Source organism: Dermatophagoides farinae, chromosome 2 (assembly GCF_024713945.1).
Source record: "Dermatophagoides farinae isolate YC_2012a chromosome 2, ASM2471394v1, whole genome shotgun sequence".
Classification (NCBI taxonomy): Eukaryota; Metazoa; Arthropoda; class Arachnida; order Sarcoptiformes; family Pyroglyphidae; genus Dermatophagoides; species Dermatophagoides farinae.
Genome location: NC_134678.1, coordinates 1,280,320 through 1,306,088, shown reverse-complemented (window position 1 = coordinate 1,306,088; position 25,769 = coordinate 1,280,320). Strand labels below are relative to the sequence as shown.

Genomic DNA, 25,769 nt, shown 5'->3' with positions numbered 1-25,769 from the left:
ATTCGAAAATAATCAGCTTATTCTGCAAAGAAAAATTAAAAAAAAACTAAACTTTTGTAATGCGAGTGTTTTGCTAAGCCAAAAAATATGTAGCCATGTGCAGTGGCAAGAAAAAAAAATCAAACAAAGAGCGTGTGCCGTAGATTGACGTAACCGTGATCACGCCACTTGGTCATGATTTGTTGGCGCATTGTTAATCGATGATCGTGCCATTACTGACTTTGTTTGTCTGGGTAGTATATAAATCATTGTGTCCTTTTTAAAATGATTTTTTTCTTCATTCTGTGTCAGTCTAATGCAAAGCCGGTTGCTTGGTTTATTTTTGCTTACACATGCATTGAATGTTGCTTCTGTCTGGCCTGGCTTATTGGAGAAAAGACGCGCGCGAATACTATAACCGTTATATCATTTAAATCGAATCGATCGATTGATAACCAAAAACAAAAAAAAAACAAACCAGTAGCAACGACATTCATTATTATCGTGATTGCAACCAAGATAGCAATCATTGTGAAATATCTTCTAGTCCCGGCATAAACTTACCAATCCTATCATCATTTCATCATCGAATGATCAGTATAATGATGGCAATGTTAGTATTACTGTTTATGGTCATGACACCATTCTTGACCATAATTCAAGCCATTCCTCATAAACTGCCATCAACCACCATGAATGAATCTTTCGCGTCAACATATCAATTAAAAGATGGTGAAGTCATTACAAAATTGGTTTGGGCCAATTATTCGGCCATCGAAACTCGATATCTTCATATTGACTTGATTCAGGTAAGTGTTCATTAACTCTGGCCAATAGATTGGTGTTTAATTTTTTTTTTGTTGACGATATACCAATAGATGACTCGTAATAAACATGAAATAATTCAATTCTGGTTAACCGATGGTCAACTTATCGATTGCGAATATACCAATGACAGCAAAACTATCGAAAAATTTCATGAACAATTTCACAAGATTAATCCGAATATTAGAAAGGATACAAAATCTTTCAAAATGCTTGAGTAAGTTGATGCACGACCGAATCATGATTGTTCCATATAATAAATCATTTCTTTTATGTAGACAATATAATAATTTAACCGAAATCACATTACCTGAACATCTGAAACGATTGACTGATTATGAACGCTATGAACGTCAATGTCGACAATTACATCAAAAAGTTCAACAACATTATCAATCTAAAATGGGAAACGATATCAAAAATGATGACACTTTAGCCCGATCACGAAGACGAACGGTAAGTGTGATTACCATCGAAGTATATTAAAAGAATTTAATTACCATTATAATTGTAGAGAACAAAACGAGATTCTTTATTATTTCCCGGTACTAAATGGTGTGGAAAAGGTTCCAATGGTAAAGCTTTCGAAGATCTAGGTGATTATTCATTTGCTGATCGTTGTTGTCGGTATGTGTTAAAAAAAAATTATGTTGTTATGGATCACATTTATGAAATTTTTTCTTGTACTTATAGTGATCACGATCGATGTAAATATTCAATTGGTCCATTCGAAAATCAATATCATTTATTCAATTACAGGTGACTAGTTTTTATTTCTTGAATCAATAAATTAAATCAATGTTTTTTTCACCGTCACACACACACAGATTCCACTATGTTTCACATTGTTCATGCGATGAAAGGTAAATCATATTATATCTGTAATGGACATTTCATGTAAATGGCCAATCTGTATTTGACATGTCTGTTTCTAACAAATCACTTTTTACTGATTCCCCCCCCCCCACACACACACATCCACAAACAAATTTATAGATTTCGATCATGCCTAAAAGTGGCCAACTCTGGCGCTGCTAATTTGGTTGGTAAAATTTATTTCAACGTTGTCAAGACCAAGTGTTTTATGTTCAAAATGGATGACATGTGCATCGATCGTACATGGTGGGGTAATTGCATCGAAACGAAAAGAAGAAAACGTGCCATTTTCCGTGAACCAATGGAATATTAGACTGGCCATAAATTGAACAAAAACCAACGAAAAAATAAATTCGCTGTCGTAAACATTTGCTAAAATGATTCATTTGTCTATAATTTATTCATTGTTGATTTTATAATAAAAATGATTTGCTTTTATTATTTGATGATGATGGTGATGACGATAATTATGTACAGTTAGGAATTCATTCCATTATATTTACATGTTCTGGTATTTAAGAGGTGGGTTTTTTTTCTAAATGGGTGTGTTTGGACTAGCTAGACAATGTATTGGATGGAAAACGTTCATGTTGGGAATGGTTTAGACTTGTGTTATCATCTTCATCGCTATTATGGTTCATATCAGTATCCATGTTTCGTAGTACCATAATGTTAGGCAATGCATTACGACGTCGACGCCATTGACCAAGGCATTGACTTTGTGTTCTTAGTTGTTCAAGCCATTCTCGCATTTCGGATTGTGTTTCAGCCTGTATTCGGACCGAAGAGAAGATAGGTTCATTGGCCAATAAATGGATATGGTTATGAAACATACCTTTAACAGTAGCGATTCACGTGATTCGAGCTCGTGTATCTCGAAATATCCTTCATTATCGAAATCGGTCGCTTTTGCTATCACACACATGGCTAGATTGAGAGCATCCTGCATGAAAATCAAATAAGGTTAATTGAATATAGTCAAATAAGGTTTACATCATCATTATACTCACTCGACACAGCGTGTATCGACCATTTTTCTCTTTGAACAAGATTAACATGGCTTCACGATCGCTGTTCGTTTTTGATTTGCTCGGACATTGTTGGCTTAAACTTAAAGAGTTGGAACCACTAACACGCATTGGACTCTTTGAACTGGATCTTCGTCGGGCAGTCGAATTAAATCTAAGTGAATCATTGCCATCAAAACAATCTCCATTTGAATGATTAATGGCCACATCCAACAATGTTTGATTGATTGATGTTTCCACGTTTAACGTTTCCGGTTCTGAACCGGGATTAGGACTGGATCTTACGATAAGCACTGCATGAGCGGTCGAAAATTTCAATGTTCGAGACCAGATTTTCGATGATGATGTTGATGAATTGGACAGGGAATTATGCACAGTAGCGTGTGGTGAACTGCAGCCATTGATGATTGTCAAACCAGTATTGCATGATGCATTTAGCTGTTCAGAATTTGCAGCTGTTCCGGATCGTTCCACAATAAATGATAATCGACCAATCAATACAAAACGACTTTCGTCTTGAGGCCACTTAAGTAGCTCCAATGAAGTCTTGATAATCAAATGTAAACAAAAAACAATCAGCAATCAACAAGAACAACATAGTAAAGGGAGTGTTTACCTTTTTAAGTTTAACATGACCAAAATCTTCTATCACATTGTGATTGGCATCATTACTTCGAATACGCATCGATGTTGATGAAAGGTTCGAAATGCGGCGCCATATTCGTGATGTAGTGGCGGCTATTGAACCTTTAGTCTTTTGATTGATGTTGTCCAAATGAATTTCAAATTTCATCTGTGTCTCACGTAATGAATCACAATCAGCGTAATGGCATGGAGTTACTTTCACCAATCGATTTAACAGCAATGGATATCTAATAGAATAATTCGATAAGAAACTAAATAAAGTTCATACATATTGGTGCTTACTTGGTAACTCGTTGAACTGGTACCACTAAGAATGACCTTAGGTTCATGCGACGTAACAAAGCATTTTCCATTTGTGAAACTCGAAGAAAAATTCGCAACAATTCTTTTTCTTTTTCCAATTGGTTCAACAACAATGAAGCGGATGCCTGTCGGATACAATACCGTTCAAACACAGCGATCTTGTCAAGCAGACATTCATTAAACAGATGACCAATGTTAACTGTGGTCAGATCCTGTTGGTACGAATCAATCATTAGTGATGGTAGTGAAAAACTTAATGACATGAACTTTACCTCGTCACCTTGTTCGATGGCAACATCGACAGCATCTTGTAGTATTTGTGCCAATTGGCAATTCAAATCAATCAATTCGTCCAGATTCAGAAAAATATCATCCACTTGTTGCTGTGTAAGCAAGCCAGCCACGCTGATCGGTTTCGCGAATTCCTCCAATATTATCCTCAGATCACGACCATATTTAAGCTCTGTGTCGACAATTTCGGAAATAATCTCTTTACGTTCATTACGTCGTTTTTGACAAGTATTACAGACATAGCTGAAAGTGTGGTAATAATGCGGTGCTGATCCATTTGAATTGGTCATTGGCGAACGGTTGGTTCCCGTCTCTGACGGTCGCTCACAATCCAGGCAAATTCGATGATCCTTTTTGTCATCATCCACACCAGGAGCCGTATCATAGATTGTTTTGGTGGCTGTCGTACGGCAGCCGATTTCATGGCCGACACCAGAATCATTACGTTCTACAGTCGGTCCGATACGATTAGCAACCACGTAATAACCGGATGAATTGGCACTAGAACCAAGACTTGAGCTACTTGTAGTAATTCCATCATCATCCATGTCATCCATTGCAAGATTAGAGACTGATACACCAGAAGTAGCTGATGATTCACTGGATGAATTGCTGATGTTACTCACACGATTTCTTCTTGCCGATGATGACCCAACCACCGGAGACAAATCGGGATTAATGGACGATTTTTTCTTAATGAAATAAACCAGACTTTCTTGGTAGTCATCGGCCATACAAAGCGAACTGTTGCCAGAATCATCATTGCCCAGATATCCGGATTCGATATCCTCAGCAGTTATCTGATTGTTGGTTGATGTTGATGAGCCAATATGGTCGCTATCAAAATCAAGTTTATTATTGTCGTCAACATCAAAACGTTGACGAGCACCATTCAGATAGTCTAAAATTTCATCACGAGTACCCATAAACAATCGTTTTGTTTTGTTATCATTTTTGGCTATAGATGCATTGTTGATTGCTTTAGAATCGATGTAACAATAGTCCAGTTCCTCGTAGATATGATCATCGACTTCAGACTTGCGATTGACTGAACGTTCGCTACGACAATTCCCTTGATCTTCGGATTTTATGATCGGATTAGATTCTGTTATTTCGGTCAAGTCATCATCATCTCGAGATGTAGACGTTTCAAATAAAGATGAACATCCCGAATCTGTACTTTTCATCGAACTAGTTATACTTTTTGGATCATCATTCTGTGAATCGCTCAGGCTATCGTCATGTTGATTAGTAGACAAATTCGAAAAATTCAATCGTCGTCCTATGATCAAGAATAATCAATAAATATGATAAGTCAAATAATTCAGCTCACCTAGTGAATGATTTGGCGATCGTTTGATTGTTGCTGCCGTACTGTTGGAAAAATTCCATTTTTTAGCTAACAATGATCGTACGCTACCAGTTGAATGAAATTTCGGACTATTCATTATTGTTGAAAGCTTAGCAGGAGTCGATTTTCCATTGCCATCATCATTTGACTGTTGATAACGGCGAGCTGGTACTGGTGGTGGTGAAGGTGAATTAGTTTCCGGCAATGATGAATGGTTATTCTCTTTTCCAGCCAATAATAGCGATTCGTTTCCAGTTTCATCAATAATATCTTCATCTTGATTCTGGATTGATGAAGATGAATCCAATGGTTCAGTACATCCTATGACAAACAAAACACAAAAAAAAATCAGACAATTGGCTACAGAATAAAAAAAAATTTTGATCAAGTGAAAGTATCTCACTAATCAAAAATCAAATATTAATTCAATTTTGTCGTGAAACAAAACAAAACCAAAAAAAAAAGTTACCAACATTGTCCAACACTACACAAATGAAAACGAATAGCAATTGAATTACCAATATAAATTAGGACATTTTATTTGGACATGGGAATATGAATCGACAACAACCAACTACTAACAAACTAAATCTGATTGCTTGAAATAAAACAAAACAAAAAAAAAAGAAAAACTGACAAATCTTGAATCATATATATAGTTAGGTCACGTATTTTGACAAAAGCTTTTGGGCGTTAAATGATGATTGGTAAGCATAAAATAGACAGAAACATAAAAACCATTGGTCGATCGATAATGGTGATGGTATGGGCGGTTAAAGAAAAAAAAAAACTTTCTCATCGACCAAAAATCAAAAATACCATTTTCGCTTTTTCCAATTGACAATTTTGCTTTTCATTTGATCCACTGGTAGTATACAATTATGTGTGCAAACCGTTTGTAAAAGATTCATTCACACGATCAACAATTCAATGTGATCACACCACCCGTGATGATCTTATATTTTGACAAAAAAAAAAATAAATAACAGATACTGTGTCATTGGAATGGTAAGCACATTAAAAGGGGTGACATATTTGTAATAACGTAATTTTAAAATACGAAACTGAAGAAAAACCGCACTTTTTTTCTCATGTTTACATCATCAGACTGAGTAGCGATTTTCTATTATTTTTCTCAATGTGTTGTTTTTTTCGTAAAAAAAAAACAACAACAAGTTAGGGCGTCGGTCCGTGAAGAAAACGGTCACAACAACAGATGATTCGTGTATTTCAATTGTTGTTGCCAAACATACACACACACACACAAACACGACCGTCGTAGTTTTGATTCGACAATCATATCGTTTTGTTTGACTGTCATGAATAGCCATTGTCAAACAGGAAATATACATTCAAGACAAGCCTTTATCATCATCATCATCAACATTTCCGTACGTTAAAATGATAAGTGTCACGATCCAAAGGTGTGTGTGTGTGTATGTAAAATATTTGACGAAAGAATGTTGGTTATACACATTGAATAAATATCGTGACTTTCAAACCAAACACAAAAGATGACAATCGGATCAGTAAGCTATTCAAACCACCAAACACCATTGTCATTATATGGCCTTTCAAATAATCATCGATCGCGAATTGAGAATTTTTAGCCTAGATTTTTAAAGATAAATTACACAGGTGGAAAGAGTATCCATATTATATAATGAACTCACCCACCATTTGTTTGTGAAATGTTAAAAAAAAAAAAAATAATGCTAACCACGCCAACTGCTCAGTTAGGCAAGATCAAGCTCAGATTTAGCATCATCTCCATCATACAATTGAGGATTGAGCAACAAGTCATGGATTTCCAGGAACAATAGTTTTTGCTTTTTATCAATATGCCTGGCTGGATACATTCAACAATAAACTTGGTCATATTTTTATGAAATTGATCATTTAAATCGGAATCAATGGTCAAACAAATTGCTTAGATTGATCGATCGATCATCGATTAAGTGGCACCCAAATATCTATAATTTTGAATGATGCTCACAAAGCATAAAAAATCAAACACATCAATTTCTGGGCAACTTTTGTTTAGGTTGATTGAACTTGATATTCAATGCATTTGACGATTGGATAGGTAAATAATAACCTTGAATCGGACTATAATTTGTGGATCAATTTACGATTATGGTCATGCATCCATAATGAGCATCATCAGTGAATGGCCCATTTCGTCAATATAACCACCATACACTATTTTATTGAAATGACCAGCAAATAAATCGCCATCACATATTTAACACGATATGGCCATCAAAATCATCCTCATTCCATCAATCATTCATACGAATAATGATGAGGTCAATGCAAATCATAAATGGATGTACTTACCGTTAGCAAAATCCGTTGAATTCTTTTCACCAAAATCGGTCATGTCATCGACAGATCGTGTGGTCAATAATGGCAAATCATCAATGTCGGGTGAATGGGAGACATCGTCATAGTAGCCACCATGTTCATCATCCTCTTCATGTATGGTCTCGGTGATTATGTGACTAGCCGATCGAGAACGATTCAAACCGACTGATCCAACAGTCGATGATGGAGATGTACGTTTCATACGGAAATGGACATGTTTCTTTTCTTTGAACGATACATCATCGGTCTCACTGTTATCATCAACAGCGACGGCCAACACCATTTCGTTCAACGATGATGAATGTTGTGAGTAGAAATTGGTCTTTTTCAAGATTGATTTCACACCTTGGTTCAATCGTTCTTTCAATTCATTCTGATAGGATTTACCCTCCTGGCTATTTGACTTGGATGATTTGATGTTCGATTGTTGGTTCTCACTTTCATTTTTGAATGGTGGGCAATTTGTTAACTTTGGTAATGGCGTGCTAAACAATTCGGGTGGCGGAGGAGGTGGTGGTGGTGGTGGGGTGTTCTTTGGACGTTTTATCGAATTTGTTGGCGACTTTTTGCGAGGCAAATCGACTTTTATATCATTCGAATTTTTTAATTGTTGATCTGTATGTTCCACATGACAGACATGGCTATTATTATCTTCCACATCATAATCTGGTTCTGGTTCATCAATCAGTGTGAGAATACGTTGATCAACATCATGACGTTGTCGTGATGCATTCGACGTTCGATTGAGTGATGAATCCGAATTAGATTGAGAATTGGAATCAAACGACCAGGATGAAGATAGTGAACCACTAGATCGTGTACGATGCAATGGATTTGCCGGTAGTAGATGCTGTAAATTGGTTTCATTATCAAATAAACCTGACAGTTGACGATGAGGACAATCAGCAAATTGTATGGCAGAATAGACGGTTTGGCCAGCGATTCTAATGCTGTTTGCTTTGGAGAAGAGGTTACGAATTAAACGGTTTGTCGATTTTTTATCCTTACAATCGAGACATGCATCGAACATGTTGGTGGTTTTATGATTATTATTGATGGTGTGGTTGGCCCACATAGGATGACTAGACTTGACAGTCACGGTGGTCGATTTCCATTTAGGCTTATTACGTTTGCTTAATTTGGCTGTGGATGAGACATCCGGTTCATGATTGGAACCATTCGTCATTACAAGCTCGTATGGATTGACATTGCATTCTAGAATGGATCGTCGATTATTACTGCCACTATGACCTATTGATTGATTAATGGATTGGTTTGATTGTTTGTTTTGCGAAACTGATGACTGTGAAGCGATTCTGTCCAACGATTTTGATGCATTTGTTAGTCGACGTTCGTTGATGGTATGGAAATGCTTGCCCATAGCCACCGATGTAGGATGATGTTTCGTATTTGTAAGTTGTTGATTCGAATTGGCCACTAATAATGAATCATTCGACATGGAAAGAACACTGGAATGTTTTCCTTTTGATGGTGCGATCAGTTGACTATCATCATCATCAAAATATGAAGGAGCCATAAAAGTCGATCCAGTTAGGCCACGACATACGCACATACTGTCCGAGGGATGTGATGATGATGAACTACGTTGTGGACTGCCAGCATCACGAACAAATAATCGGGCCAATGAAGGCGGAACCGTGGCCATCGATCGCGATGACGATGTATTTGGTACGGTCGATACGACATGTTGAGCATGACGATAATTTGTATGACGAGCTATCAATGTTCGATCACCACTCACAGTACCAGTGCCGTTATTTCCAATCGTTTTATTCGTTTTTAATTTACGTTTCCAAGTGAACAGACCATTCAATGTAGATGATGACGAAGCCGGTGGCTGTTGTCGTTGAATCATAGAATGTAGATGTTGATTCTGATGGCCATGTATTGATTTTAATCTGGCCGCACGAACTGTATTAAAATGATGATGATGATTATAAGCAATATATGCAGCTGCATTTTGGTCAATAACCATTGGATTTCCATGCAATCGAAGTGATTGAATATTCGTTGTTGTTGTTGTCGTTGTTAACTGATTTAGTTTTTTTTCCATTATCGATCACAGTAAAGAAGAGAAATGTAATATAGTCTCGTATTGTATAAACAACACAGTTGATCATTGTACGGTAGTACCTTTTTGAGATTAAAAAAAAAACAAAAATAGAAATAGATTAATGCCAATTTCTGAATGTAATGAATAAATGTCCTAAATTTCACAATAAAATGATGATGACAATTATGTACACAAATGTTACATGACTTGGCCATGTTTTTTTTTATTTGTTGAATTTGAATTGTCATCATTCACAATCCAAACTAAACTAATCACAAAGTCATTGTTAACAAGAATGGCATTTGGCCAATTTCATTATATTATTGTTATTCATCATTATCCTTGAACTTGAACCTTTTTCTTTTTCGTTGAATCATCACCATAATTAAAATTGAAAAAAAAATAATATTCGATTCAAACAAAAATCCTTATAATCTATAGGCTATAGATTAGATGATGATGATGAGGTATTACCTGACTGAATGAACAAACAAACAAACAAACAAAAACACAATCAAAATCAGAAGATTATTATCAACGGGATTTTTTTTTTCATTTCTTCGGAAAAAAAATAAAAGTTTTACCTGGACTCTCAATAATGTATGTATAAGCGTGTATAGACATGCACAAATTCGTTCTCGCTTAAACAATGTTGTGAATGGAAAAAATATGTTCACATCATCAACAACAACAACAAAAAAAATGTTGATGATGATGATGATGACAATGGGAAAATGGCCATCATTGTGTGTGTTTGTGTGTATAGGAAATAAAAATGTAAATTCAATTGACCAAAAGAAAAAAAAAAGGAAAATGGTCAACAGGCGACACACGCAAAAAGTCATCCGGTTGGATTGGATTGAATTTTGATTTATATCATTGAAAAAAAAAATTGGAAAAATTGAATTGTGAATTTTGAATCAATCGATCCATCATCATAGACAACACAAATCAATCGTAACATGTTAAAACCATAGTTGGAGATTATTAATCAACACGTGTTGTTGTTGTCGTTGTTGGCGGCGGCGGCAGCAACTAAAAACAGTGAATAAGATTGTGAAAAAAAAATTCATACAATAACGACCTAGACCTCGATGATGATTGGATTGTAGCAATAAGCTACATGCCTACGTGTGTGTGATCACATTAAATCCACACATGATCATGATGATGATGATCATCATCATCATCATATACAACATGGTCAAAAATTTACCATAGCAATCCCAATAATTGAATCTAATCTTTACACAATTCAAACACATTGCTCAATATAAAAAAAAATTGTTTATGTGTGTGTGTGTGTGTGTATGTGTTTGTTTGTGTGCCCACACAATCCTATTGTTATTTAGATCTGGCTTTTCTTGTTTACAGCCAAATAAAGACTATCCGATTGTGTAAATTGGGCCAAAATAAAATAAAATAAAAAAACATACATACATACATGATCTACATATTCAAAGTCGAAGACATTCTTTATTATTTCAATATGCACGATCACACACATACATAAAGCATAAAGATTTGATTTAAGAATTCAGGGACGGGAGCCATGATGGGGCAACACGAACCACCATCAAAAACAACAACAACTATAACAATAACAACAACAACAACAACAACAGATAAATTTATATCTATCGATAACCTCGTATTTTGACCTTGTGTCACTTGACATTACTACTATAGTACTGTTGCCGCTGCTGATGCTGCTGGTATTGATCAGCAGCAGCAGCAGAAGAAGAAGAAAATGAATAAAGAAAAAAAATGTTCTTGTGTATTCTTGCATAGCAACAAAAGAAGAAACAAAAAATGTACCACTTTTATATAGAATTGTCATGATTTTAATCTGGTATTATATTTCGCACTATCTAATGTCATCGAACAAATCGATTTTGGAGATTGAAACAAAATGTTGACATTTTTTTTCTTTTTTTTTTGGTTCATCAACGACCGATTATCATGGATCATTTTTATTCGATTCTAAATAATTCCATATGTATATATATAATAATAATCCAAGTTGAATCAAATGAAATGGGTCATAAAATAAATGGCTTGATTTGTCTAAATTAACATCAACAACAACAACAACAACAAAAACAATGATGACTATATATTACTAACGAGGATTAAGTTCAATCAACAAAATGTCCAGTATATATTTGTTGTCATGATAAATTTTGGTTCATTCAATTGATGAAAAATGGGCAAACATGAGAATGAGGGAATAAATGAACAAAAAAAAAATCGAGAAATCGAGAGTATTGATGATATGATGATCATAATGAGAAACATTTTTTTTTAAATATAAATAAAATACTATTGCTTTGAATTAGGATAATAAGCTATTTAGACCATTGGAGGTCAAATATTGGTTATAATGCACACACACACACAGGAACACAGAAGCTAATGATATGGAATGAATGATAAATGGATTAATTTTCATTTAAATTAATTGATTATCTAATATACAATAACGGAACATACCATAATATCGAGCTATCGATTAATACAATGGTGGGCATCATCATAATCAATCAAATTGGTTAGATTGGCCACCACCACCACCATCAGTCATGGTGGTGGTTGTGGTCAATCACGAACAAAAAAGAAACTATCGAATATATATGATTTATGATTATCCAACATGAATAAATGAATGAATCGGTTCAACAAAAATAACGAAAATTTTTTTTTTTTTTTGCGTAAATGATCAATATATGTCATATATGCATAGATGAAACATGCACAAACACGATCCAGATCAACAAGTGAAAACAAGGACGAGTAAAAAAAAAGGGAATTATGGAAAAAAAACAAACAAACAAAACAAAAAACAAATGATGTAGTTATCCTTGAACACATACACACACACACACACACACACACATACAATCATTGATGATGAAGATCGTGATATATTTTGGATCAGAGAGAGAGAGAGAAAAAAAAATCATCTTTCATCCTAACTAATGAAATCAGTACATTACAGTAGTGGTGTTGAACATTATTGGAATGACGACGACGATGATGATGATGATGATCTAGTTTATAATTAGAAGAAATGCCATTCATTTACAAAAGAAAAAAAAAACGAAAAAAAAAGTAAAACAAGTGGTTCACCAATCAAAAAAAAAAAAAAAAAAAAAAAAACTATAAATTCATATATAATGGGCTAAATATAACTCATCATCAGATGTTTGGTCAAATCAAATATTTGTAGTTGAGAGAATAAACAATTCCCATTTGCTTTTTGGGTTTTCGGTTTTTTTTTCTATATTATCCACCATCCACCAATTCACATTCAATGAATTGAGATTTTGATTATATTAAATCCATTTTCACTACAAAAAAATGAAATGAAATGAAATGAGTCGACGACCATTACTAATCATTGATTGACGTGCATGTATGTACAGCACACCACACACTCTCCCTTTACTCTTAGAAAAAAAAATCACTCAATCTTAAATCTGATTTGGTCAATTTTTTTTTTCGTTGTTGTTTAATAGTCTACTACTGTTGTTGTTTTTGTTGTTGTTGTTGAGAATAAGATAACTACAAAACTTATAGAATTAACAACAACAACAACAACAACAACACTGGCTTTTTCAATGATCAACACAAAAATAAAACTAAACTGATGCTGCCAACCATCCAGTAAATATAATGGGTTTATTTTATTTTTCTTTTTTTCATTCATAACAAAAAAAAACAAAAACAACAACAACAACAAAAAACAATCTTTCATGTTGCTCTATCGGACATACACACACACACACACACACACACACACACATGTTCACCATTGGACAATTTTCGTCAAATACTTATCCAACAACTATCCATCTATCTATAGAAAAGACCATTGGGTATTATTATTTAAAAGTCAAAAGACCCATTATCCAATAATCATGGATGGATAGATAGATAGATGGATGGTTGGATGGATGGATTGATGAATAGATTGATCAATAATATACGATGTAGGATGTAAGACATACACACACACATTAATCATCAATGATTATCTCAAAATCCAAAATGGCTTCATCATCATTTATGTCCAAAAAAAAAATTGGTTGGAAAAGTTATCCGGTTATTATATCTAACACATCGATCCATTAGTTTATGTTTGTGTCTGAGTTGCTCATGGCTATCCAAATTATAAGTCAATTTGATCCAACAACAACAGCAGCAATAACAACAACAACAACAACTGGTCAATTGTTGTCGTTGTTGTCATCAGATATATCAAACAGGAAGTAAACAAAGGGGTTTCGGATTACATTTATATAATTATCATCATCATCATGGCGTCAACAAACAATCATTCGATCGATTCTTCAGATCAATTGATTGAAGTGATGAAATTTTCTTCTTTTTTTTCTCACTCATTTAATCATATGGTCAATGATCACTGTGAAAGAAAGTGCTCTGTTTCCCATCACAAAAAATATGAAGATGAAGGGAATCATCATGAGCAGCAGAAATATTCATTTCATTTCATGAAAAAAAATGATGGTCATTCTAAATTAACCATTGCATGCATGTATTCAACTTGAATAACAATGACATGAGAGAACAGTTTGTCACCGATTTACTAACTTAACCTAACCACAACAAAAGTATTAATTTGTAAAAAAAAACATAAGATCTCTTCGATCCGGTGTGTGTTTGTACGTTTCACAGTTATAAAGACCATCATTAAATGTGAAATGTCATCATCATCATCATGACATTTTAGTTGACTAATTAAAGATTTTCGTTCATTCATTCATCTATTTTGTTTGTGTGTGTTATTATTATAAAACTTGGCTCTGATAAAACAATAGCTTCATAACAAGTATTTCATAACAAACACACAATGTTATATGGTGGATAAGATGATGGCCCATGTTAATAAATAACAATGGTTCAATTAGTTGAAATTTATGATCTAGGCCACCATCAACCATCACCACTGCTAAGGTTGACAATTTCATTCAGAAGATGATGATGATGATGATGAGTCTGTAAAAGCAAAAAAAAAAAATTTATTTAAATCTCAATGACCACGACTATGACGGGGTCCGTTCTCATCTTGAAATAGTGACATTCATCTGTTGAATAATGGATAGCCACACACACACACACATACAAATGGCCATTTTAAAATGATAATGATCATTTTGCATAAATTATAATTATGCAAAAAAAAGAGACAAATATTCAAAAAAAATGAAAGTCAACCATGACACTAAGAGAGAATCGAGATTTCATGGTAAATTTTTTTTTTTACTTTACTTTACTAGATTTCCAAATCAAATTGATTGATTGATTTCGAAACGAAGAAAAAAAAATTGATATGACACAGACAATCATCATCATCATCATCATCAGTGACAGCCAATCGCGCACATACATACAAAAAAAAAAAAACAAACAGAAGTGATTAATTTCAAAACAACACCAGCAGCTATATAGCCAAGATGAAGACGTTAATCTTGTTATTTCGTCATCAATGATCATCATCATCATCATCATCATCATCATCAGGTCAAATGTAAATCAAAATCGATCGATTTTGATTCAATCACAAGGTCTATTTGATTTTTGTTTGTGATGCATCCGGTTCCGATCATTGTCTACAATTTGTCGGTCAATAAAATTTGATTGGTTGTCCATATCTCATCATTTTATTTTGTTTTGTCTGGCCAAAAAACAAAAAACAAAATATTTACACACATCAAATGATTTACTCTAAAAACAGTGAACACTGGTGTTCATATTTGAAATCATCAACATCATCAAAATCAAAATAAAATTGAAAAAAAAATTTGGGTAAACTTGTTTCATATATGTGATGAGATTCGTGATAATCCTTTTTCTAACAACAACCAAAAAAAAAAACCTGATTCATTCAGGTCCAATTCCATCAACTTTAACATGGCAAACATTGAGAGCAACGACGACGACGACGACGAAGACTACGAGATTCATCACTTTGGGTATTACCGACTTTCGATGGTAATCTTGGATGGTATTTATGTGTGTGTGTGTGTGTGTGTGTGTAGATGTTAGCCATAATAACCTCATTTCTACTTGATGTTTTAAAACCATGTACATGTTGAAATGTGTGTGTGTGTTTGGAGCTTCAATCAATGTCTGTAGGTCAACATTTTGGACACTAGCCAGTTTGTATGAGTGCATGCATCTAATGCAATCATAGTGATGATATTATAATGATGATGATGATGATGATGATGATGATCATAAATCGGATGAGAAATCTCCACATTTTTTTTTTAATTCATATCTAGATCGATGATGACCATCAAATTTATTTATTTTTTTTTCTTTGAAAAAAAAGTTCAATTTTCTTGCACAAATATTAATAGTTCGATCGATTTGGAAAAAAAAACTATCATCCATATATATAATTGAAAATTTGATATTGTTAAAATAATGATGATTTTACGAACGATTTCTGGTTCATTTTTTTTCTCTTATCATAGCCTGTTGCATGGTTGATGATATTCTTTGTTTTGGTCAAAAAATTGAAAAGTTGTTGTAAATACACTACAAAGTGATAATTTTGAAAAGAAGATCAGCAAAATGATAAAGATAAAAAATCTTGGACCAGTCCAAAAGTATCTCGATGTAGCGTTTTCACTTTGTTTTCAGGAGAACATAATCATCATTTATTTATTTATATAAACCAAATGTAAAGTGCCAAAGCACATTATTGCATCTTTTTTTTGTGACAAAATATATAACGTTTATTATTTTTTGATCAATAAAACTGTTTTACACTAACCTCGACCACTGTAATGATGATGGATATATTAATCATAACGAATCGATTTGACAAACCAAACACACACACACACACACACACACACAGACACAGACGCACGCACAAAAACTGACTTGAATTGTCAATATCGTATCGATATTATATCGGAAGACATTTTGACATAAACAAACATGACAAACACAACCATTTTATAAAAAAATTTATAATATAAAAACTAGGACAATATCAATAAAGAGAGCCAACACTTACCGGTTAGATTTGAATGATGATTATTATTGTTATTGTTGACCAATATATATCGTGATGATTATAAGAATAACAAAATTATATATTGAAACACAGAAAAATAAAGATGCCAGATGATGATGAAATCATAATGTCACTTGTTGTATTCTATTCAATAAATATGAAGACAATAAATTGAAATGATGATTGAATTTTTCATTTTGGGCATCCAAATTTTTCAACAACAATATTTAAGAACGTTATGACATAAATAAAACAAATGAAATGTAAATCTTGAAAATGCTTGGTCAGAGAACAACAACGAAACATGAATTCACACACACACATACACACAAAAACCCCGGTGAGAAAGGTAAACACACAAACACATAAATTTGACAACAGATTCACATATATAATGAATGCCTTTTCACATTGAACTATGACCTAAGAACCATGATGGTATTAGATAATCAAATTATCATAACTAACATTCAATAACTATAAAATATATAAACGAAACAAAAAAAATATTTCAGGGCACATAATAATATGTAAATCAAGGCAAAGACAAACTTTAACCTCGTAGATCACAACAACAGAATTTAACATTCAACATTTCACTTGTTGTTGCTTGGATGTTTTTTGTTTGTTTACATTCTTGTACAAACAAACAATCAAACACACACACACACACATTGGGTAAATGGCCAGATTTAAGCAGCATTCCGATGGCTACAACGACGACGTTGTCGGTCGATGAAAATGCAAAAAAAAATTGATTGTATAGAATTTATGATGTGTAATGATGATGATTTGAGTCCCGAATTAGGTTCATGATTGTTGTCGTTGTCGTTGTTGTTGTTGTTGTTGTCGTTGTTGTTGATGTGTGTGATCAGAAAACAACAACACTTTTATGATTCTCATCATCATCATCATCATACATCTTGAGTATGGGAAAGAAATTCACATAATGTAATGTGAAAATTGTGGAAGAAGCAATAAGCAGAAGGACACATGACATTTCATGCATGAACTTTGACGCGTGGATATATCTCTCTATCTCTATATATTATTTGTTTGTTGTTGTTGTTGTTGTTATTGGTTGTTGCTAACAACAAAAAAAAATGTGACCAAAGATCAATATGATGATGATGTACTATGTTTTTCCATCAAGAATAATCCACAACAACAACGAAAAAAAAAATCACAAACATTCAACTTCAAAATGGAGATGGTGAAACGATGGATGATCACGACGAATATCAAATATTATCGGGTATCATATCACACACTGTGTTATGGCTGACTGGCTGGTTAGATGACCTTTGGAATGTAGTGGAAAAAAATTATACTTGATAGCAGAAAAAAAAATTTTATGTATCTTTTTTTGAATTTGGGACAATTTTCACTGTCACACACACATACACACACACAGGCACACACACGTATACAGATGAGTTAAATGAAAGCGGTCACATCATAATTAGATCATGGTCATCATCATCATCATCAGCATCATTCATAAAAGATAATCATCAATCTTGGGTTGTTTTGTTTTTTTTTTTTAAAAAACGTCGACTAAAAAAAAAAATTCACACACACAAACACTGGATGTAACCAGACGATAAGCTTAATTCACCTTGCTATGCCGGTGTGATGTGTGTGTGGTTTCCAGATTCACACACACACACATAAATACATAAATACAGACATACAGACTCAGATATAAACATATATAGTAGATAATTCATATGGCAGATTAGATTGATGTTATTGAATAATAACCAAATTGTACAACAAGGTATATCTGGCTGTTGTTATTTATTTCAGGTAAGCAAGCGCAACGGACTTGGTCGCCAAACTGACTATGATGGCTTCCATTTCAATCAAAAATGATATATTTCTTCTATAGTCAAGTCATCTTCGTGACCGATCCTCTCTTTTTCTCTTTCTCACACACACAATGTTTTTCTGTTTCTCTCCTGTCATGTTGTCCATCTTTCTATTTTTTTCTCTTTTTTTTTGGTGTCTCTTTCTCTGTCTGTATTTAAACACTTGTTGTTGTATAATCTATAGTTTGGGAGCCAGAATAATAATGATATATACACAACATAGAGGCATAGCAGCAATATTGAAACAGAGAACAAGTCGAATGAACTTTGGCTACTACACCAAAAAAAAAAAAAAACAAGCACATTATTCATATATATGCACTGATATCATATATCAAATTCCAGACCAGTAAGTTAAGAATCTATCTAACATTGCACACACACACATACACACACTGCATATTCAACACAACAAACAGGATAGTTTGTCATTTGTAATGGGACACGCACACACACATATACTTCCGGGGTTAATACAATGAATAAATTCATCATTCAATTAATGTCCAGCAATTAATACTGGCATATCCAAAGTTTTTGGAACATTTCAGGAAGTGAAGAATGAAGTTTCAATTGCAATATTTATGAAATGATTTTTTGCGTTTCGATTCCATTCGTCACACACACACACACACACACACACACACGCATACGGACATATTGAACATCTTATACAAGTTGAAAAATAGAGAAAGTCAGGGAAAAAAATGCTGAATATATTTTTTCATAATTAATGCAATCATCACGATCATTATCGAAAAAAATCGATCGACAACAACAGCAGCAACAACAACAACAACAAAAAACCAGAACTATAAAAATGGCTATATGAAGCCGGTAAATCGGATTATTTTTATTTATTTTTTTTTTGTTTTTTCTCTGAAAGAATCATGTATGTCCAGCATTATTATACATAGAGCGAGGGAGGGAGAGTGAGATAAATGTTGTTTTTTTTTGTCGTGGAACCATAATGTTTATGTCGACCAAAAAAAAAATAATAATTGTTGACAGCTTGAATAATGATGAAAGTTTGAAAGAAAAAAAATTCAACAACAACAACAACAACAACAACAACAAGAAGGAAGAAAAAACTTGGAAGATTTTAGAAATGAAATGTAAAAAAAAAACTGGGTGAAGATTGATTATTTTTTCATCATCGTAAATTGTTTCATCAAAAAAATTTTCTGATGAAAACAATTGCCCGTGTCTTGACAAAACAACAAACAAATAAACAATGGCCATAATTTCTCATATATATAAAAAAAAACACAACAACAACAACAACAACAATCATTCAATGCTCGTGTCAGGCTCAATCCATGTACATGACCTGTGTTTATGGAGAAAAAAAAGAGATACAGAGAGAGAGAGAGAGAGATACAACAAACAATTTGTCGTTATTCTATTATATCGAAAAACGTTCTATATCCAAAATTTGATATGAACATCATTCATCCAATTTACATAAACACATGTTCAACTGAATTCAATTGGATTCCCCCCAAAAAAAAAAAAAAAAAAATATTTTGTACGTGCTGCTTGTTGCTTGTTGCTTGGTTGAATGATCTATAAACATTGTTTACCTGTCCATTTATCTTTATTCAAGTTAAGACAAAATAAAATGATATGAATATGGAACAACAGTAGCCACCACCACCATCAACAATAACAATGATCCATGATGATCCATGATCAGGATTCAATTAAAAAAAGCATTATTATTATTATTGTTCCAGGATCAACGGAAATGATTCAAACGACTACTACAGGATATCGTTTCTTTTTTTTGTTGTTTTCAACAAAATGTCACTGCATCACATTTGTCATCAATTTGAATTCCAATAGAATCAACACTATATATATAGTGATTAAAATGTTATAGATTTTGGATTTTGAAAGATCAATTTGTCAGAAAAAAAATTTGGCTAATAGTATGATGACAGTATCCATGATGATTGGATTACCAAATCTGATCTAATTTGGCCAATGGCCATTATTATTATATTGAAATATAAGCCACCAGTGTTTTTTTTTCAAATCAGACATTTTACACACACACACACACCAACACATGTAATATTTATATATAAATCCATGATCAATTTCCTTGTCCAGTGGAAAAAAAACAACGAAAAAAAAAATTCATTCATTTTAAAGCAATGCATAATATGGCCATTTGGCTAAAAAAACATGCACACTAAGTAGGAACAAGTTGGACATAGCCATTATAAGCCTAATTAAATGGGCATCCATCCATCCATCCATCTATTCATCCAGCAATCCATCGATCCATGCATATGTATGCGCCTACACTAACCCATTCAATGATACGATCCACACACACACACATACACACAATGATGTATGATATGCATGTACCAGACCATTGACCAACCAAGTAATCAAAACTAACTACAAAATCGTACACGATGATCAGTGACTAATGATATGAACATGATAGTAGTAGTATCGATAAGTAATGTTAAATTCAAATTATCATAAATTTTTTTTTTTGTTTTTTGGATCAATCCAGGAAGATCATCATCATCATCATAATCATTCGATAATCGATCGATAGCTGATATCAAATATTGTTGGATAAACAACAGTAAATCTCAAGATCAACAAGTGTTGATGATGATAAATCTATATCTCTCCAAAAAAAAATAAATAAATTATGATTAACAATGTTTTATTTTTGGAACATAATCATCATCATCATCATCATTTTTATTTTGGTGGTGGTGGTGGTTGTTCGGTTGTAGCCATAATAATCACGAATACAACCATGTATTTCATTTGGTCAATATAATGAATGAATTGACCAGAATCATTTTGAAAATTAGGTTGCACACATTCTAGCAACAATAACAACAACAACAACAATGTTTTTTTTATGTAACTAATTGGAGATAAAGTTTAAATGATCCATTATTTCCATCAAACACCAATTGCTTTAATAATGATGATGATGATCATCATCATACAATTCAATGACCACACACACACATTGTGAATTTGACTTTCATTTATATTCCATTTATTGTTGTTGATGTTTGTATTTGCCAAATGGACCAATGAATCAATTTATCTTTGAACATAATTGCAATGGTCCAATGCTTTCAATAAGAAAAAAAAACGAAATTGATTACAATCATCATCATCATCATCATAATCATTATAGTAGACCAATGATAATTGTGTGTGTGTGTGTGTGTGTGTGTGATTACAACATTATTATTGTCGCCATGGTTCAATTACAATTGATGATCATCAATAGTGTCCAATAGTTCCGTTTGTTTGTTGATCAAACGAAAATTTTGCTACCTGAATGAATTCATTTCGATAGAACTGTCATCAATCGATTTTGAACACACAAGAAGAAACCATGATGATGATTATATAGAATGAGATGATAATTGGGCGGTGTTATCATTAATGATCACAACCAATTGTAATTATAATCATCATTATCATCATTATTATTATTGTGGTTGTAAACAGGTAAATTGAACATATACATGCATATTGATTGATTCGATATAATCGAAAAAAAGGCAGATGTTGAGAAAAAGAAGAAAAAAAAGGAAAAAAACGAATAATGTGCATTTCAATTTTTTTTAAATATTATTTTTCAATCAATTCATGAGCCATGTGTGTGTGTGTGTGTGTTTATGTATGTAGAACATGTCACGAATGTGTTAATTATCATCACTACACAGCATCAAATAATAAATAAATGCGGCGGACAGAACAATCAAAAAAAAAAAAAAAATAACTTGATAACACCATCAATTGATGATTAGATTGGAAGCCACGAACTTAGATGTAATGATCAATGACAACAACAAAAAAGAAAAAAAAATAATGACCACCTGTTCACCAATGACCACCATATAATAGCCCATTAGCTACTATTATTATAATAGTCCAGAGTTCCGATTGCCAACATAACAGCCAGAAAAAAAAACATAATAAACAACCACATATAACATGGATTAATATATATAGAATCGAAATTTAACCATGCGTTTCTTTCTTTTTTTTTTGCAAAAAAAAAATCAAATGACAATTTTCTTTTTTTTTTTTTTGGTTTGGCTAAGATGAAAATGTGCAATCACTCGTGGCGTGCACACACCTTGTCTGATGACATTATTATTATTATGCATGCACAAACGCCAACACCTCGATAAATAAAATTGACATTCTAGATATAATTATTACACACACATATACATAGAGAGAAAGAGAGTCTGAGAGAGAGAGAGAGAGAGAGAGAGAGAGAGAGAGAGAGAGATAAACTAAAGCAAGTAAACTGTCATAAAGATAAAAACAATTTAGTTGATCATAGTTGGCCATTGTGAAAAGTGGTTGTTCATTTAGAAGAAATTTTTTTGAAGCAACAAAAAAAAATATAGCGCCATGAATCAATTTATGGTCACAATCATTTTATTTACATTTACGGTAGTCATAGTTCATGCTCAAGATGATGAAAGTAGCAACAATTGTAATAGAGCCATCAATGCATTTGTTGAAGAATGTCAAAGTGTACGATCAATGTTGTCAAAAGAAAATAGTAAAGATGAAAAAGTAATCTGTTGGTAAGTAAAAAATGATCAATTAATTATAACCCTTTGTATTCTAATTCTAATAATTATATCGATATCGATTTTTTTTTCGATAGCAAACATGCACGTTACAATCTTTGTATGCAAGCATTACAAAGATTTGTATCATCATCACAAACAATAAATGTTTGTCAGGATTCACAATTTGAACAGAAAATGCATTCAGTAGAACCAGATGATAAGATATTGGCCATAGAAAAACAATGTAAATCATTTGATACAAAAACTTGTATTACAAATGTATTGAATGGTGCATGGAATACTATTAATCAACGTTATAATCTAACTGAATTATCATCATCATTCAATAAAAATGTTAATGAAGCAATGGAAACGATTGATGGATTCTTTAAAAATATTCAAAATCGAATGCAACAATCATCATCATCTTGAAATTTTTTTTTTTGTTGTAGCTGTTGTGTGTATTAATAATACTAAAAATAAAAACATTTTCTCCCATTCATTTCCACCTGTGTGTTATTGGTTGTCAATAAAACAAAAATTTACAAAAAAAAAGATTTTGTCGATAGAATTCATGAATCAAACAAATAGATAGATTCTATTTGATGATAATAAAAACCAATATGACAGACATGCAAGGCAAACGAACAACAAGTGAAAGCGCGTGTGTGTTTGTGTTCGATATCGATTTATACATCATCATCATCATCAAATGAGAGCAGAACACATCAAAGAAAAAAAAACACAATTGGCCATTTTGTTGTTCAAAATTGATTGAAATAATGAATTCCAGTGGTATGGAAATTTTTTTTTTTATATCAATGGACAAAAAAAATGAGATTCAAAAAAGCAATATTACAAAAAAAAAAATGGGCACGAATGTATTGTTTTTTTTTGTTGTTGCTTTCGTTCCTTACAATGTTGTTGTTTTTTTTTATTGTTGTCAGCGTTGTTCAATGTCATCTTTTTTTCACCACATATACACACACACACACACACATTGTGAATTCAATTCATCAATGATTTTGAAATTCATTCATGCAAAAACCTCAACGACAATAATGTCTCATTATCACAGAAACAATTATTTAATCTTACAACAACGACAACAACAACGACAACGACAACGACGAAAACAACAACGACAACAACAAAACTTTAACCCTTAATCAATGATCTGGGGCAATGTAATCTGTTGATTGTCCACACACACACATTGACAGAAAACATTAGATCTTTATCATCATCATCATCATCATCATCATCAAATATAAACATGAACAATCAACAACAATAATGTAAAAAATGAGGGTAATGGAATAGGGTAATTAACCTAAATTGAATTTTGATTGTCACTATTCAATTTAGGTACTACAGTGTTATGATATGTATTCACAATCTAAATATATTATCAAAAAAATGGAATAATGGAAATTTAAAAAAAAAAATTAAATTGACCAGGTCAACAGATTTGTATACCGTTTGTTTTGTTCGATGTTTGTATTTTTGATTATATGTCATCAAGATTGTTGATAAATTGGTGCGACAATTCGATCTGATTGTCCTGTTTGAATGAATGATGAATAAATGATGCGCCCATTATTTTGGTGATAGGGCAATTGATGATAATCAGTTTGTTTTTGTTCACATTCAATTGATGAAATAGTCGAAAAGAACCAAAACAGGATATATGAATTCATTGTGAATAATTGGGCGCTTATTTATTGTCCACCTCCACCATCAACCATCAACCATTACCGTTCACCAAAAAAAAAATCGATTGATCAATAACGATCGATAACAAGACATCCATTGTGTTGGATTTGAATAAAATTTCCAAAATTAGAATTACAATATTTGAAAAGTCGTCGTCGTCGTCGTCGTCCTAATTGAATTGTGAATTGATTGTCGGTTATTTGTTATTATTATGTGTGTGTGTGTATGTTTAACAAACGACGATATTCATAGATAACAAATCGGAAGTAAAGATTGGATATGATCGAATGTTTGCAAATGTAGCTTGATCAATATTTATGTCAGCACAAATGAACATTCATAAAATGTTGAGAGCATGGTCATCATCATCATCATCATCATCATCAATTGTGATAAAGTGAAAACATCTTTGTCACGTTTTTTTCTTTTCTTTTGGTTGATCAAAATACAATCAATCAATCAGTGCACATCGAATTGATTTTTGTGCTGGTTGTAGCCAAATACGCAGACACGAATAACAACAACAACAACAAAAACAACAGCAACAAGACAATATGAAAATTAAAAAAAAAAGATGCACACGAATGTTCATATATAGTGATTAATCGATTAATTTGTGTAATAAATAATCGAACATCAACAAATAATAATGGTGATGGTGAAATTTCGAATGAACCATTAATCTATCCACCCACAATATTGGAATATTTTACTTTGTGATTATTAGAAACAAAAATAATCACCCCATCTAGTGGCCAAAAATTAAAACTTTGTAATTTTTTTTCGAAAAAAAAATACAA

General features: G+C 32.7%; 3 protein-coding genes across 6 annotated transcripts; 2 read left to right on the top strand and 1 right to left on the bottom strand.

Annotated features, from left to right (window-relative positions):
* Nucleotides 1-55: 55 nt before the first annotated feature.
* On the top strand, nucleotides 56-2,121 carry LOC124499108 (uncharacterized). 2 transcript variants are annotated; one of them, XM_075735706.1, is made up of 8 exons: nucleotides 195-223; nucleotides 292-788; nucleotides 858-1,021; nucleotides 1,083-1,260; nucleotides 1,319-1,431; nucleotides 1,498-1,563; nucleotides 1,632-1,667; nucleotides 1,801-2,121. In XM_075735706.1, the coding sequence occupies exons 2-8, from the start codon at nucleotides 570-572 to the stop codon at nucleotides 1,991-1,993; spliced, it is 969 nt and encodes a 322-aa protein (XP_075591821.1). In that variant the 5' UTR covers nucleotides 195-223; nucleotides 292-569; the 3' UTR covers nucleotides 1,994-2,121. The 2 variants fall into 2 exon arrangements, with proteins under 2 accessions (XP_046918928.2, XP_075591821.1); XM_047062972.2 differs by having other exon boundaries at nucleotides 56-788.
* RhoGEF64C (Rho guanine nucleotide exchange factor at 64C) lies at nucleotides 2,062-25,461 on the bottom strand. 3 transcript variants are annotated; one of them, XM_075735703.1, is made up of 10 exons: nucleotides 24,733-25,461; nucleotides 16,794-16,937; nucleotides 7,639-9,819; nucleotides 5,281-5,619; nucleotides 3,929-5,229; nucleotides 3,636-3,868; nucleotides 3,325-3,580; nucleotides 2,691-3,254; nucleotides 2,516-2,623; nucleotides 2,062-2,450 (listed from the first exon to the last, which is right to left on the bottom strand). In XM_075735703.1, the coding sequence occupies exons 3-10, from the start codon at nucleotides 9,737-9,739 to the stop codon at nucleotides 2,235-2,237; spliced, it is 5,118 nt and encodes a 1,705-aa protein (XP_075591818.1). In that variant the 5' UTR covers nucleotides 9,740-9,819; nucleotides 16,794-16,937; nucleotides 24,733-25,461; the 3' UTR covers nucleotides 2,062-2,234. The 3 variants fall into 3 exon arrangements, with proteins under 3 accessions (XP_075591818.1, XP_046918925.2, XP_075591817.1); XM_047062969.2 differs by lacking the exon at nucleotides 16,794-16,937; XM_075735702.1 differs by lacking the exon at nucleotides 24,733-25,461 and having other exon boundaries at nucleotides 16,794-18,667.
* Nucleotides 23,007-23,808, top strand: LOC124499110 (uncharacterized). The gene is made up of 2 exons (XM_047062973.2): nucleotides 23,007-23,265; nucleotides 23,349-23,808. Exons 1-2 carry the CDS (start codon nucleotides 23,087-23,089, stop codon nucleotides 23,683-23,685), a joined length of 516 nt encoding a protein of 171 aa, XP_046918929.2. The 5' UTR covers nucleotides 23,007-23,086; the 3' UTR covers nucleotides 23,686-23,808.
* Nucleotides 25,462-25,769: the final 308 nt, after the last annotated feature.